The sequence below is a fragment of the Microcebus murinus genome, chromosome 7, assembly GCF_040939455.1.
Source record: "Microcebus murinus isolate Inina chromosome 7, M.murinus_Inina_mat1.0, whole genome shotgun sequence".
NCBI lineage: Eukaryota > Metazoa > Chordata > Mammalia > Primates > Cheirogaleidae > Microcebus > Microcebus murinus.
This window is the reverse complement of record NC_134110.1, coordinates 67,456,804-67,472,614: the sequence shown is the minus strand read 5'-3', so window position 1 is coordinate 67,472,614 and position 15,811 is coordinate 67,456,804. Positions and strand designations below refer to the sequence as shown.

At 40.9% G+C, this 15,811-nt stretch overlaps 1 protein-coding gene across 6 annotated transcripts; it reads left to right on the top strand.

Annotated features, from left to right (window-relative positions):
• The first annotated feature begins 8 nt into the window (after positions 1–8).
• On the top strand, positions 9–8,812 carry PDP1 (pyruvate dehydrogenase phosphatase catalytic subunit 1). 6 transcript variants are annotated; one of them, XM_012772860.3, is made up of 3 exons: positions 42–174; positions 1,022–1,056; positions 4,802–8,812. In XM_012772860.3, the coding sequence occupies exons 2-3, from the start codon at positions 1,026–1,028 to the stop codon at positions 6,457–6,459; spliced, it is 1,689 nt and encodes a 562-aa protein (XP_012628314.1). In that variant the 5' UTR covers positions 42–174; positions 1,022–1,025; the 3' UTR covers positions 6,460–8,812. The 6 variants fall into 6 exon arrangements, with proteins under 6 accessions (XP_012628312.1, XP_012628314.1, XP_012628318.1 ...); XM_012772859.3 differs by lacking the exon at positions 42–174 and adding an exon at positions 651–782; XM_012772858.3 differs by lacking the exon at positions 1,022–1,056 and having other exon boundaries at positions 9–174.
• Positions 8,813–15,811: the final 6,999 nt, after the last annotated feature.

The window sequence follows — 15,811 nt, the reverse complement described above, 5'->3', positions numbered from 1 at the left end:
AATCGGGAGGCGGGAAGCACTCGGGCCCGAACGTGCGGGCGGGGCAGGGTGGCGGCCCGGCGGATAGGGGTGCAGAGTGGGCCGGCCGGGGTCGAGGGGCCGCGCTCCGGGGAGCTGCACGGGGCCGCGTGGAAGGAGCGCCGTGCAGTGCCGCCGCCTCGTCAGGAAAAAGCGGTTAGTCTCCTGCTGTGCGGGGTTCGTACTCCCTGCTCCGGGCCACGAGCCGCCCCGTCCGGAATCCTCCTCCGCCCGTCCAAAGTTGTGAGGGCGGCGCCGGGACGGGGGCGCGCGGCGTGCTTGCGGAGCGGCGGCCGCGGGCGGGCGGGCGGAGGGCGGGAGGCGCCCTGGAGCGCCAGGTGCGCGCGGGGGCGTCGGCGCTGCGGGGCTGTCTGGGGGCCGTCTGCGGGGGGTGTGGGGGGAGCGGGCCCGCCGTGCAGCCCTCCGGTCCTCAGGGCCCTGCGCGCCCGCTGTCAGCGTGGAGGGCGCGGCGGGGAGCCGCAGGAGGGTGAGCCCCGGGGAGGCTGCGGCGCGGCGTGTCTGCCTGAGGGTCCCCCCTTACGCACCCCGGGGTGCGGGTGGCCCGGCTGACAGACCGCCGCCGGCCGACCCCGGGTCTTCGGGACTGAAGCCGGAGCCGCGTGGGGACCGGCGGGCAGCGGGCGGGGATGCAGGGCGCCCTGGGCTCCGCGCCCGGGCTGGATGGAGGGGCTGGCCCCGGGGCGCGCCTCTGCCTGCGACTGGGTCCCTGCCGCCTCGGGCTGTGGCTGTGCCTCCCCGTCGGGGTGGGTTTGTTTGTTTGGTTTCTTTCTTCTCCCCACCCCTTTTTTCCTCCCCCACTCTCTTCCCCCCTCCCAGCCCATTCACCGGGCTGAGGCGAGACCTCGCCCCTCCTCCGCTCCCGCCTCCCGCCCTCGCCTCCTCTAATGAGCATCTTTGCCTTGCTTTCAATGGGCCGGTTCTGCTGTCGCTGCTGCTGCCCGCGCGGGTTGTGGATGTTGTCGGCTCCGTGTTGTGATGACAGGAGAATGTGTGTGTGTCCCGGGCCCAGGCGAATTGGTAGGTATTCACTTAACTACCTGCGTTGGGTACCCAGGAAGGATGGTAACGGATTTTGTGTGTGGATGGTTTTAGGTGGGTCAGCATGGAATTAAGGGATGAGATAGATAAGAAAAGGAGACAACGCGTTCTGGATTGGGATAGCTTTGATGCCTTTGTGAGTGGAATTTTCAGGTAGGAACAAAGAAACTAATCGAACAAGTGTTGGCATGGGGCTTTGTGTGGTCCAAGGGAAATCGGTTTCTTCATTCATGTTACGATAACAAGAGCTGTGAAATGGCTAGGCATTTCCAGAAAATGCTGAAAAATCACGGAGAGTCTCATGTAGGGTGTTTAATGCAATTGGATTACATAAACTGGGGTTCTGACACATTTAATGACTAGGATAGTTTTTCTTTTTTTCATTTACATTAGAAGCTTTGCAAAGCTATAGCGCTCCGGAGTAGGTACAGTAATAACATTTTCTAATTAATTTGGCCGCTGGGTCTATGGACGAAGTGGAATGATTTCTTGGCATGGGCTCTGCCGAGCACATCAGTAAGAATGGATGAGTCTCTTTCCCGTTTCTGGTTGCAGCGCATCTCTCTTTATTAGTTATTGGCAAAATCGGCCAAATCTGCCTAACTAAGATGCTGCATTTATATGTGGCTGAGTCTGGATCGTGGAGTAGGAACTTTTCTGTGAAAATATGGTCAGGAATAACTTGAAAATTTGACACTTCTCTTTTTTACCAGCTGTAACTTGATGCTGTTCTTATTACCTGATCAAGAGCTGTCTACTTCATTAATTTAGCAAGCTTGTGTGTCAGCAAAAGTTTTCATGTTATAGGGGGTTTTCTTGTTGCATCACAAGATAATCAGAAAGATAATAGTTTTGCAATGCTCACTTATTGTTTATGAAAGCATTTGAAAGTATTTGGACTCCTAAGGGTATCTGGTCTGATGGAGAGAATATATCACTTGTATTGATGAGGATAGAAAACTCATTAATCACAGCAGGGTTTTCATGAATTCCAACTTCCCTAAAATTTTGTCTTTTGTGAAGGCATGTTGAGAGTTGGGGGATTAGGATACAATATTGGTCCATATACTAAACCCCTGGAAGATACTGTTGAAACAATTTACTCTCAGATTTTTTGTTTTTAATCTTGAGAATTTTTGCCTGGAAGGAAAAATGTGGTTGAGTCTTTGATTGTTTGATGTTTGAATTAAATATTATTCAAAGCACCTGCGGCATGAATCATTAGCTTCTTGCCACAAGGTTTTATTCCTTTTTCAGTCACCTATAAAAGCAGGAAAAATATCAAAACAAGAGTTTAAAGAAAGTGCAGCTTTCCTGGATTTGTTATTTCTTGAATAGACAGCCAAACCCTGTCATGCATCTATCACCTCTCTCTGCCTGCCCCACCACCACCCCATAGTATTAGGAGTCGATCTACATTCCATACAGACACTTTTTTTTTTCCCTGTGAGATTCTTAAGTTTTTAAGGACAAATGCAGACATAAAATTATGAAGAAAATTTCTTTTCATTAAGATTGCATCTGTTTACAGAAAATCTTTATAAAAGCATAACATGAGCCAATGTACTTTCTACATGCAAACCTAAAAAGAGATAGGGTTTATGTCTAGAAGCCAAAGTCATGTGGCCCAACATTTGAGCACATCTCCTGGCTCAGTTATATACACTTAACCTTTGGATGACTTTCAGTTATTCAGTTTGAAGTACAGTTATTTAAGTGGTTAACCCTGAAGGATTCCTGTTCTTCTGGAATTTCTGTTTTTCATTATTACATTTCAGGATGCTTATTTAGTAATGGATTCTTATTTCCAGATTCTAGCCATTGCTTTCTATTGCCTGATCTTGTCTTCATTTTTGTGAACAAATCCCTTCCTAGTGCAGTTAAAATAATGTTACTTTCTACCGCTTGCAAAAGATGTTCTGTATGGCTAGTTTATGCAGTGTTTATTACAGAGCAAACAAGAATCAGTGATTATTCAGTGATTTAGTTTTCTTTGCTTCCCTCCTCCCCCTTACAAGTCTTCTCAAATTACTCTTCAAAAAAGGTGCATGAAAATAATTTACTGTATAGCTAACACTTGCTATTTGTAATTTTTTTTCTTAGTAGTATCAGCCTTGAGTTAGGAATTGTTGATATTTAGACCCAAATGGTTTTATTTTCCTTATTACTTTTTGTTTATTGCATTTGTTTATTTAAAGTATTTCCAAAGTCTGTTTCTTTATAATCCGAATGAATACTTTGAAGAAATGTCTCAAGAATTCAGGGAAAATATGTTGTTGAGGAAGAAGAGGAACTTTTTTTTACATATATTATCTGGATTAATGATACATGTTCATTAAATTTTCTACATAAATGGCCGGCAAATTATTTTCAGTGTCCTATAGTGAGTGATTTTTTCTAAATCATAATTTTAATGCTGTGCTTTTTAATCTAAACTTTAGACAGTAATTTTACTATTCTTTATTGCTTTTATCGGGCAAATAGATACCTTTTTTTTTAAAGTACGAGAAAACTTTTTTGTCTTTTTAATTAATGTTTCATCTATAATTGACAGTAATTGTACATATTTATGATGTACAATGATGTTTCTAATTCATGTACACATCAAATTGGGATAATTGCCATATCTGAGAAAACATTTTTCTTGGGATGAATTCTACTTTGGATCCATAGTAAATGAAAATGTTTCTATAGCTTTTCCTTGCGGCTGCTAAGCAGGGCACAATGGTAGCAGGTAAATTCTAGAGACCATTTATATTACTAACAAAATTTTAGAGCTACTAGAATACTTAAACATTTTTTTTAATCTCTGAGAGCACAGTAAAATTCAACAATGAGTGATTGAAACCTGTATTTGATTTCACAGCCTCACTTGAACAAACATAAAGGCATGAATCCTAGAAGAGGCCTCAGATAGCATCTGCTCTGATGTGTTCATTTACAGTTCAAGAGAGTGAGGCCTGAAGATGTGAGCTGACTTTTCCAGGATTATTTGAGAGTTAAAGTAGCAGCTCTATGTCCCTTAGCTTGTCAAGTTGACACAGTGGTCTAGAGAAGCAGGGTTTGCAAGACCATTCACTTGGGTACAGAAAGGAAATATTGGAATTGTAGAGCTTTTTAAATGTCCGTTATAATGTATATTACATTTATATGGTAGTATATCTATATAACTATAAGTAATTTATAAATATACATGTTTAGGGGTGCATCTTAACCCTTTTTTGGTGATAGCCACGTGTAATCAATGCTAACAATTGACTACAGGTCTAGAAACAGGATCTTCATAAATGGAAGAGGTCCCTGTGCAAAATGGGAGATTTAAAGGCCTTTTTAAAGAGTGGAGAGGGAGAAGAGTGATTGGCCAGGTAGACTGCTACTGCATAATGTTACATAACCTTCATCTCCTCAGCTTTCCTTAGCCAAATCTATTGTACATTCTGTACTGCTTGCACTGCACAAAGAAATATGAAAAAAAGAGAAAATTGAAGCTTGAGTACAGGAGGCAGGAGTTCATTCCTGGCTCCATGAATGATTGGGATTTGTACTTATCAGAATATACCCTGTGGAAATAGTACATGATATGTGTGTAAAATATAGTACTTCCTGGCACAAGGCTTAGCATGCAGATTGACTTGCTTAATATTTGCAATAAAAGCAAAGCTAGATTAAGTAATTTGAAATGTAACTCTTTTCTTTGTGTACATTTGTCTAATTTGCTGTCTAGGAATCCCAGTCAGAAGTTCCAGCCTGCCGCTGTTCTCTGATGCCATGCCAGCACCAACTCAACTGTTTTTTCCTCTCATCCGTAATTGTGAACTGAGCAGAATCTATGGCACTGCGTGTTACTGTCACCACAAACATCTCTGCTGTTCATCATCCTACTTTCCTCAGAGTCGCTTGAGATATACACCCCATCCGGCATATGCTACCTTTTGTAGGCCAAAGGAGAACTGGTGGCAATACACCCAAGGAAGAAGATACGCTTCCACACCACAGAAATTTTACCTCACACCTCCACAAGTCAACAGCATCCTTAAAGCCAATGAATACAGTTTCAAAGTTCCAGAATTTGATGGCAAAAATGTCAGTTCTGTCCTTGGGTTTGACAGCAATCAGCTGCCTGCAAATGCACCCATTGAGGATCGGAGGAGTGCAGCAACCTGCTTGCAGACCAGAGGGATGCTTTTGGGGGTTTTTGATGGCCATGCAGGCTGTGCTTGTTCCCAGGCTGTCAGTGAAAGACTCTTTTATTACATTGCTGTCTCTTTGTTACCCCATGAGACTTTGCTAGAGATTGAAAATGCAGTGGAGAGTGGTCGGGCACTGCTACCCATCCTCCAGTGGCACAAGCACCCCAATGATTACTTCAGTAAGGAAGCATCTAAGTTGTACTTCAACAGCTTGAGGACTTACTGGCAAGAGCTTATAGACCTCAACACTGGCGAGTCAGCTGATGTTGATGTTAAGGAGGCTTTAATTAATGCCTTCAAGAGGCTTGATAATGACATATCTTTGGAGGCTCAAGTTGGTGATCCTAATTCTTTTCTCAACTACCTGGTGCTTCGAGTGGCATTTTCTGGGGCCACTGCTTGTGTGGCCCATGTGGATGGTGTTGACCTTCATGTGGCCAATACTGGTGATAGCCGAGCCATGCTGGGTGTGCAGGAAGAAGACGGCTCTTGGTCAGCAGTTACACTGTCTAATGACCACAATGCTCAGAATGAAAGTGAACTAGAACGACTGAAATTGGAACACCCGAAGAATGAGGCCAAGAGTGTGGTGAAACAGGATCGGCTGCTTGGCTTGCTGATGCCATTTAGGGCTTTTGGAGATGTAAAGTTCAAATGGAGCATTGACCTTCAAAAGAGAGTGATAGAATCTGGCCCAGACCAGTTGAATGACAACGAGTATACCAAGTTTATCCCTCCTAATTATTACACACCTCCTTATCTCACTGCTGAGCCAGAGGTGACTTACCACCGATTAAGGCCACAGGATAAGTTTCTGATATTGGCTACTGATGGATTGTGGGAGACTATGCATAGGCAGGATGTGGTTAGGATTGTGGGTGAGTACCTAACTGGCATGCATCACCAACAGCCAATAGCTGTTGGTGGCTACAAGGTGACTCTGGGACAGATGCATGGCCTTTTAACAGAAAGGAGAACCAAAATGTCCTCAGTATTTGAGGATCAGAATGCAGCAACCCATCTCATCCGCCATGCTGTGGGCAACAACGAGTTTGGGACAGTTGATCATGAGCGCCTTTCCAAAATGCTTAGTCTTCCTGAAGAGCTTGCTCGGATGTACAGAGATGACATTACAATCATTGTAGTTCAGTTCAATTCTCATGTCGTAGGGGCATATCAAAACCAGGAATAGTGAGTGGATCTTACCTTGGCAATTCTCAAATGAAGTAAATTTAAAGGGCAAATATTTTAAAAAGATACTAATATAATAAACATTTCCAGTGAGTCATTGTAAGCATTTACCCATTTGATACTCTAGCTAGTCAAGTACTCCATATTGACTTTGCACCAGGGTAGCAGGATCATGAGAGTCTGGTTCTGCCTAGGATAGATCTCACAGCACCTGCACTTTTGAAGCAAGGCAGTTCCTCATTGTAGGTGTCTTGAGATATTGGCTTCTTTTACCAACCTGAGAAAATCAGGATGACCTGGCAAATGGGATCTTGAATAGGCCAAAAGCAAGGATCTTTCTGGGTGTAGTCTCTTGGAAAAAGGGAAGAAATAATACTCTTCACACCTACAGACCCCTTTCTTTACTAAGATTCCAATGTACACGAGAACATATATATAGTGCATGATTTTCTAGGTATATAATCTATGCATTATTCATACAAATTTATTTTAGCCTGAAATGGTTTTCAGATCCAGTACTTTAAGCCATAAATGACCAAGAACCAAGCAATCTGAATTTGTAAGTTTTTGTGATTATTTGACTAGAATGCTTCTTAAATGGAAGAATTAATACTCCTTCCCCACCCCTGATTTCCTGATATAATTGAAACATTTTCTATTTTGCCACACTCTTGAAGACAATAAAGGTTTTTAGTTTTATCTACTCTTATATTGATGTTAAATAAAAAGATTTTTATTTGTATTAATGAAAAGCTTTATTTAGTTTGAAACAAAGAGATCCAGAATAAAAAGAAGAGACTGATACATTTAATTATTATCATCTTTAGACACCAGCACATCACTCTCTTATGTAATCCCCGAAGACTTGGCATGCTGTGTGTGTGGTGGGTAGACTGCTCCCGGGGAATCATACCTCTTATTTAGTGTGATAAGAATCTTCATCACTTTTGGAATTCTAAAGATGATGACATATATAAAATAATTTGGGGATTAAGGTTTAATATTACCATCGGGTATTGAGACAGGAGGAAGTTTTTATTTTTACCCATTTAGACATAGGTCAATTAAAATATTTGGTTTAAAATTACTAAATGCTTTAAACATATTGTAGCTTAAGATATATGTGTTAAGATATATACATGAAAAATTTTAAAAGATAACTATTGTGCATGCCTGATGCTTAATAGAACACTTAGTATCGTCAAGTGTTGTTTGCAGCAGTCGCCATAATTATGTGCAGTCCCTTCTAATACTGTATCAAAGTAAATGAAAATAAATATATTCAAATTGGCTTTTGGGGAGCTTATTTGATATGCATCAAATGGCATTTTGTTCCTGTGTTTGGTGATCTGTATTCAGCTGTGCATATATTTTCATCACTTATTCTAGCATCACTGTTTAAAAAAATGGCTGTGATTGTGTTTGATAGTCACTTGGATTTAGTACAAAACAGGGTCAGCTTTCCTTATGTAATTAGTTCAGTGTTTAGGGTTCAAGGACCTCTTAGACTGTGGATACTGTAGCAATGCAGTATTGGCTGCAAAATTTGTTCCAATTTAAAATATACTCCAGAAGATTGCAGCTCAGAACATCCTATAATGTTTGTTTTTTGAGATGGTTTTGTGTTTTTTTTAAAGTTAGCTTGGAAATATTTTTCCAGGCAGTATTTGGGGCGGGGGGAGGCTGTACTATATATTTATTTCTAAATGTTTAACTGACAGAGACTTCATCTTTTAATGAAATATGTGGACTGCTGTAGCAAAACCCATTTTCAGCTATTTGAATTGTTCTTGAACAGCACCACTGAAAAGTTCCGTATTATTATATATTGCATAATGTCTCATGTCTATATAGTACAGGAAATATAAAATTGGTTTCCTGTGGTCATTATCAAGATAGTAATAATATTACAAAAGAAACTTGGTCTACAGTCTGAAAGCTGGTCTACTTTCTATAGAAATGAAAATGCAGTGTGGAGTTGACATTGTGGAAATGAAAATAATTGGGTTTAGAAAATCTGTACTGTTATCTAAAAACAATTATGATTTTATTGTACTTGGTTGTCACTGTGATGTGATGTCTAGAATTAAAGAATACATGTAAACTGTCATGGTATTTAGCCTTACTTTTTTTAAAATCTAAATTTTCTAACATATGTATTCACCTTATGTATTTATATTTAATTGGTTATAATATATAATACACTCTTTACTAGTTACATGGAATATTGGTATGGTTCACAGTACTTGGTAGGAAAACTGTCTTGTAAAAGATGTATTTGTGTGAAGACATGAAACAGTTTACAGAGAATGGTCAGAGAAATGCCCACAGTGAATTAAAGCTTCATATCTGCTTTCCGGTTGTCCTGTGTCGGTTTTTAATAATAGTAAGATTCATTAGATGCTTTCTCAGGGCGTAGGTTTTATTTAACTGTAGGATCCAGTAGATAAATAAAAAATTTTTTTTTACCTGAGGTATGATTTATATTCAATGAAATACGCAGATTTTAAATTTGTAATATGAGATTGGTAACCTCCACACCTATAAAGACACAGCACTTTTCCCACTACTCCAGAGCATTTCCTCATGCCACTTTCCAGTTAACCCCTCCCGACATAACTATTGTTCTAATTTCTATCACCATAGATTAGCGTTGCTTATTCTAGAAATTCATGTAAATGAAATCATGTGTACTCTTATGTCTGACTTATGCTCGGTTTTTTTTTTAGATTCATTTATGTTGAGTGTGTTCACAGTCTATTCCTTACTACCAAGTAGCATTCCATTATTTGAATATGTCACAATTTATCCATTCTCTGTTGATGGACATTGTTAGTCTCCCACCCTGCCCCCTATTTTTAAGATAATTTTAATATTAACAATTTCCAGGAATACTATTTGGTTAAGATGTAGATTTAACTTTGCAAATCCAATTACGGGTGAGTTTTATGTTCTACACCTTAATGGTAAGACTGTCTTTTTTTAAAGCCCTTAGATGGAAATTTTTTGTAGTGAAACGTTTGGTGGGATTGGGGTGTGATCCTTTGCTACTGACCTCTCTGTACCTCTTCCACTGAGAATTTTGTTGGGTTCATAAAGGTCATTAAATAATTGTGTTGATGACTAGCCTATGAGAAAAAGGCAAATTGGAGCTTGGTTTTAGATGGTCTTGTTTTATCACTGCATCAGCCATTGCTGTGATTAGAGATGAGAAAGGAAGAGGATGAAATACTATTAAGACTGAGATGGAGCGAGTGACTTGATTGTTTTTGTTTTTATTAAGGTTAATGCTGCCTTGAATGAGCTTTCTTATTCACTAAACATAATGCCTGAATATGGGTGGTTAGTTTTGTCCTTTATTATGTACAGCAGGTGGGTTTAGGTAATTGTGTTACCATTAGTATGTAGGTTGACATACTTAATTCTTTTTCATAAATAATAAAACAATTGCTATTCATGGTAGTTTTTCAGACTTTCAAAAGCTGGGTCCTGTTCAAGTTGATGCAATGGTGCCTTAACTACTTCCTGGACAAGATAAGTAAATGAAGATGTCTTTTTTTAAATCTTTTTTATTTTTAATTTCAAAGTATTATGGGGAATGAAGATGTTTTAACAGCATCGGAATTGACTTGTTAAAGTATAGAGGTCATTTCCTTTGTTTCTTTCAGAATTTACTTTGAAAGCCAAGCTTAATCCTATTAAATCTTATCTTTCCAATTCTTAAGACACTGCAGTTTTACCCTGGATTAAATTCCAGTAATACAGTATTGTTTTCTAAATAGGTCTCAAATTACAAGTCTTCAAAATTAATGTTAAGAATGATGAAATCCATGGACTCCATGTGCCTCTAACAGTGATTATCCAGTGCACATATATTAAGGACAACACAATTTAGGCTCAGTTATTCAGCCAATATTTAGGTTCATAAATGGTGCCCATCTAACCCTTGACTCCCAGAAGTTCCTTATGCACAGAATGAGAGAAGTGTTTCCTTCAGAGTCCAATAATAACTATAGCTGGTATTTGTGAGAATCAGGAACCCAGCTCCAAAAGGACTGGATATTTCATCTTGGTTCTACTTCCTGCCTCTACCCAAAGGGGTAGGGAGATGGAGGAAGAGAATTTTCCATCCAAGACTGAGCCCTAGCATCACAGGCTGTTTACTTTTCTAAACCATCCCCAATTCACTGACATTCCGCCTGCAGCACACATTCAACCAAACTGCACAATCAAACTTTACTGTGTGAGAAGGTTAGTGATCACATTTGGCCTTTCAGAAACCTCAAACCCTGGCCACTCAGCAACAAACAAGCAGCCAAGAAGAGTCAAAGAACCAAAGATTTTTATCTCATCTGCAGTTACTAATCAGTTTGTCTCCTGGAAGGACAGGAACTATTTGATGGGCTAGCAGTGTTGCCTAAGAGGCCAGCCTTCTGTTACGAACACTGAGAAGAATGGGAAATGTGACAAGTGACCTAAGCTAGGAAAAAGAGGAAAAATGAGAGAAGGAAAAGAATGGCATTGACAATTTCAGTAACGAATAGAGAGGTAGTTATTGGGTCAGGGAACATCAGATCCTGATACCTTGGGCCAGTGACAGGGATGAAAGCAGTGAAAGAAAGCAGCAAGCTGAATAGTGACAAGGTAAAAGATTTTTAAAACACATTCTTAAGCCCTTATGAGCATTTGTACTTTATGGCAGGGCAGCAGCAGTTGGAATGCAAGACAGTTGCCATTAGCATCACCATTTAGTCTCAGTCCATTAGATAAGAAGGAAAAAGGAAAATCTTTGAAATGGACCATATAGAAAGGGATCTGTGGTACATACATGGATAGTTTTTTCAAAAGAACTTTCCTTAGAGATTATTTTTTGTTGTTCCAAACCTGAAGGTAAGTTCAACAGCCTCATTTAGCCTGATGAGAACAGAGATGGGATCATTAAGATCCTGGGGGGAAAAAAAAGATCTTGGTGTCAGGAGAAACAAAGCTGTGAGACTGAGTAGACCAGGGAGAATGGGCATTATTAAAATGGGGCCTTGCTGCCCACGAAGTCAGAGGCCTGTGGCTCTTGCTCAGAGGTGTGAAGATGGCCATCAGGTATAACCAGAAAGCACACTGATGTCGTAGCCATAGTAATACTAACAGTAACCACAATTACTGTTTGTTGAATGCTCACTGTGTGTCAGGTCATATGAAAAGTGCATTTCATTTTCTCATTTAGTCCTTGAGCTGGCCTGTCTCTGGCCCCTCAATCCCTTCTCTGGCTGTCTCTTCCCTGCTATGTGGGCCAGGAAGCCAGACCCTGCAGGCTGCAGCTCCCAGGGCTTGTTTCTCTCCTGATTGTCATTTCTCTACAACCAGTAGGTAACACCAGCAGGCAATTGGAAGATGGGATGAGAGAGAGGCTGGAATATTTCTTCCCTATTCCCTTGATGCTTTGGGCTGCATCTCCAGCATTAGCTGTTTCTCTGACACTATAGTGCCACTGGGGCCACCTCTCTTCCAAGATTCCAGCTCTCAGTGGGCTCAGGTAACATTATTTCCTCCCTTTGTCCTTTCAGCCTTAAGGATGGTAATGATTTCCTATTGTTAGTCTCTAGGTGCGCCGCCAACTTTTGTTTGTTCCTTTACCCTTGTGCAAACCTCTGTAAGTAATCCATTCATTTGAAGGATCTAGGGTGAAGTCAGTTTCCTGCAAACACCTGGCCAAAATAATCTTCAAAACAAGGTGAAGTATTAAATGCCCTCTTTTACCTAGGACAAAGAGGCTAAGCAACTCATCCACAGCAAGCAATCCCATGTCTACATATCTCAAAGCTTGTGTGTTTAATTACTGCACCACACTGCCTGGCCTCTTCATGTAGCCAGAATGATCCCTTCAGAATAGAGAAGGCCTTAGGACTGTTCAGTGGCCAATAAGCAAGGGACCCCTGGAGAAGCAGAGGCAAAGGTTGATGCAGCCAAGCAGCTAGTGTATAGCACATAGGGAATGGAGCCACTGCAAGTGGATGGAGTGTGCTGCGTGCAGGACATAAACAGGATTGTGGTTTTATAAGTTATTAATAGAACCAGATGTCTGTCTCACTTAGCAGTGCATTGCAGTGTACAGATAAGCATTTCTCAGTCCACTGTTTCACCTGTGAAATATTTATTGAGTATCTATTACAGTCCAGTCATTGAGGACAGATGTTAGGGGTGAAAGGTGGTTAAAAAGTAGGGTCTGTCTTCAAGGAACTCACAGTTTGGGGGGTGGCGGGTGGGGGCATTACCCTTGTGTAGAAAGACACCCTTCAATAATTAAGAATGTTTCAGAAATTAAGACAAGTGCAAATTCCAATAATAATCCAGAAAAGGGTGATTAACTCTGTCTTGGTGTGCCATAGGGATAAGGCAGGCCCCAGAGAGTTGGGGCAGTTTCATTAGAAGGGATGATGCTTGAGATTTGAAAGGTGAAAAGGGATTTTCCGGGCAGAAAAGGACCCAGGAATGACTTTCCCACAGGAAGGCACAGCTCAAGGCACAGAAACATGAAATCATACTGTGTGTGAAGCACTCTGGGAACCTTTTGTATGCCTGGAACATGTACTAGAGGGGAACCCTGGTGGCTGATAAGGTAGAAAGGCAGGAACAGCACAACACACAGTGACTCTAGCATTCTTGTGGCCAGCATACCTTCAGAGAGAGAGCTGCTTGAGAAGGCAAAGGCTGGCCAAGACAAGCACAAGAGTTGGTGGGTCAGGGGTGGGGGGAAGAAGTACAAAGCAAGGTCAGCCAGAGCTGTGCCAGGCTGACATCTGGCTTCCAGCCACTTTCACATATGAGTCTAGACTAATGCTAAATGAGAAAGGCTTGGTGATTAAGCAAGAGAACATCTATGTGATTTACCTAGATGCTGTTAGCTGTTCATGGGTCTGCAGTCACATTTACTAACCTGGTGTTTAATTCAAACACAGTGCTATCTTCATTCTTCTCAATTCCTCGGTTACTATAGTATAACTACAGAACACTACTCAGGTATTGAGCCACTTGAAAACCACTGAACTTGGGTAACCTAACCAGCTAGCCATCAAAGTCAAGTCTTGGACCATGGTAGCTGGATTGACTTGCCAGCTACTGGTTGGTTCAGTCCAATCTAGCACATGTTTATGGGGCTTCTTCAGTGTTGTAGGTACTAGGGATATGTGGTAACCAGCCTCCTGGATGGCTCCCAGTGAGCTCTGCCCGTTGGTGCTCACACCTTGTGTAATCGATCCACTCACGGGATCAGTTTGTGTGGCCAGTAAAATACAGCATATACAGTGGGATGTCCCTCCTGAGGTTAGCTTAGATAAAGACACTACAGCTTCTGTCTTGCTCACTTGTACTCTTTCTCTCTTGGGCTCGCTATGGGAAGAGGTGTGTTGTGACCAGCCTCTCAGGAGATAGGAGATTTGTATAGACAGGGACTGAAGCCTCCTTCCAGCAATCCTAAAAGTGGACTTGGAAGCAGATCTTGCAGTCCCAGTGAAACCTTCATGTTTGCAACCTTATTAGAGATCTTGAGCTAAAAATGCTATTCCCAGGTCGTAAACCCACAGAAACTGTGTGGGAAGTAAATGTGTGTTGGTTTAGATACTAAGTTGGAGTAATTTATTACACCCTGAGAATCTTACAATGTGGTCACAGACATTGATTATTTGACTGTTTCCTGAACAGGTGATATCTCCAATTGGAATATTCCCTGAGAAACAAGACATGCAATGACCAAAGAAGTCACATTTAAAGCCTGCCTAGTTTTTAAAAAAATGGAGGTAGATCTATGTGAACTCTTATGAAAAGACTTCTGAGACATATTGAGTGAAAAAAATCAAGTTGTAGAATATGATCTTATTTATGTTTACAACAAAAATATTTATGCCCAGTTTTCCAGAGCTGTCAGTGAAGGAAATTCCACTAGAGGGAGGAGCAGCTTTCAAGCCAACCTATCACCTTCCCCCTCCCCCAATCTTAACCCACATAGAAATCTTTTCATTTTGGGTAATTTTTGCTAATTTAATTGCCAATCCTTGAGGTTCTGAACAATTTTATTTACACCTTAAAATTTGACACTTACAAATTAACTCACCTGTTTAATGCTGTTCAAAATCATTTTTAGGTGAAAGGAGCTTTTTGTTACAGGAATTAATAGCATATTAAACTGATAAAAACATACTACACTTGATATTAGCCAAAAGTCTAAGAAGCAATAGTATAGTTAGTAAAAAATGATATATAATGTAAGCATCGCAGTCCTCATTGGCCCGTGGCTATAAAATAAGATCATATGTCCTTATAATTTTTTTATTGAGGTAAGATTAACATGCAGTAAAAAGCACAGATCTTAGGTGGTTTGGTTTGGTAAGTTCTAACAGTTTTATATACCTGAGTAACCACCATCCTAAATAATATTTAGAACATTTACATTGCCCCAGAAAGTTCCCTTGTGACACTTTCCAGTCCCTTATCCCCAACTACAGCTACATGCTCATTTTTATCACCATGGAAATTAGATTTCATATAAATGGGATCATATGAGTATATCAGCATCATGTTTTTGAGATTTATACATATTATATATATTAGTAATTTGGTCTGTTTTTATTGTTTAGTATTATTCCATTGTTTGGCTATGCTGCCCTTTGGATGACACTTGGGTTATTTCCAGTTATTGGCTATTATGAATATGGTTGCTATAACTATTCTTGCATAAAACATCTTGTGGGCATATGTTTTCATTTCTGTTGGCTAAATACCGAAGAGTGGAATTGCTGGGTCATAGAATAGGTGTACGTTGAACTTTAAAGAAACTATGAAACAATTGTCCCACATGTATGAGCCATTTTACACCCCCACAGGCAACTTATGAGAGTTCCTGTTGGTGTACATCTTCACTAACATCTGATGGGATTAGTGTTTTTTTGCCTTACCACTCCAGTGGGCATAAAATGTATCTTACTGTGACAACTAAAGGTGTTGAGCATGTTTTCTCATGTGTCATTTTGATATCTGAGGTGTGATGACCTGAACCCTTATGAACTTGAGTGCTGAAAATTTGCTCTCCTTGTGCAGGGGTCTCCCAGTTATTTCTGGCATGGACAGTTCCTTCCAGATTCCCATAAGCCAGTCTGTCAGTGTGAGTCACCCTTTCCCTTTATTGCTCAGGTTCCTTCTTAACACTCAAGGCTCCTTATGTCCTCTTTGATGCTTCCCGGTACTCGTCCTGTGCCTATAAACGGGGCAGGGTAGGCGGGAGTGGGGGAGGTGGGATGTGAGTGCGTCATTGGTTGCCTGGTTACAGGAACCCGCTCCATCTCTCTGGTAATTTGGGAAACTAA

What these genes read in the sequence shown, in the direction of transcription:
- PDP1 (XM_020288919.2), top strand. Translation starts at nt 924, where the DNA reads ATGAGCATCTTTGCCTTGCTTTCAATGGGCCGGTTCTGCTGTCGCTGC. An exon ending in TCCCGGGCCCAGGCGAATTG is followed by an intron (nt 1,057 to 4,801) that starts GTAGGTATTCAC and finishes TTTGCTGTCTAG; the next exon opens with GAATCCCAGTCAGAAGTTCC.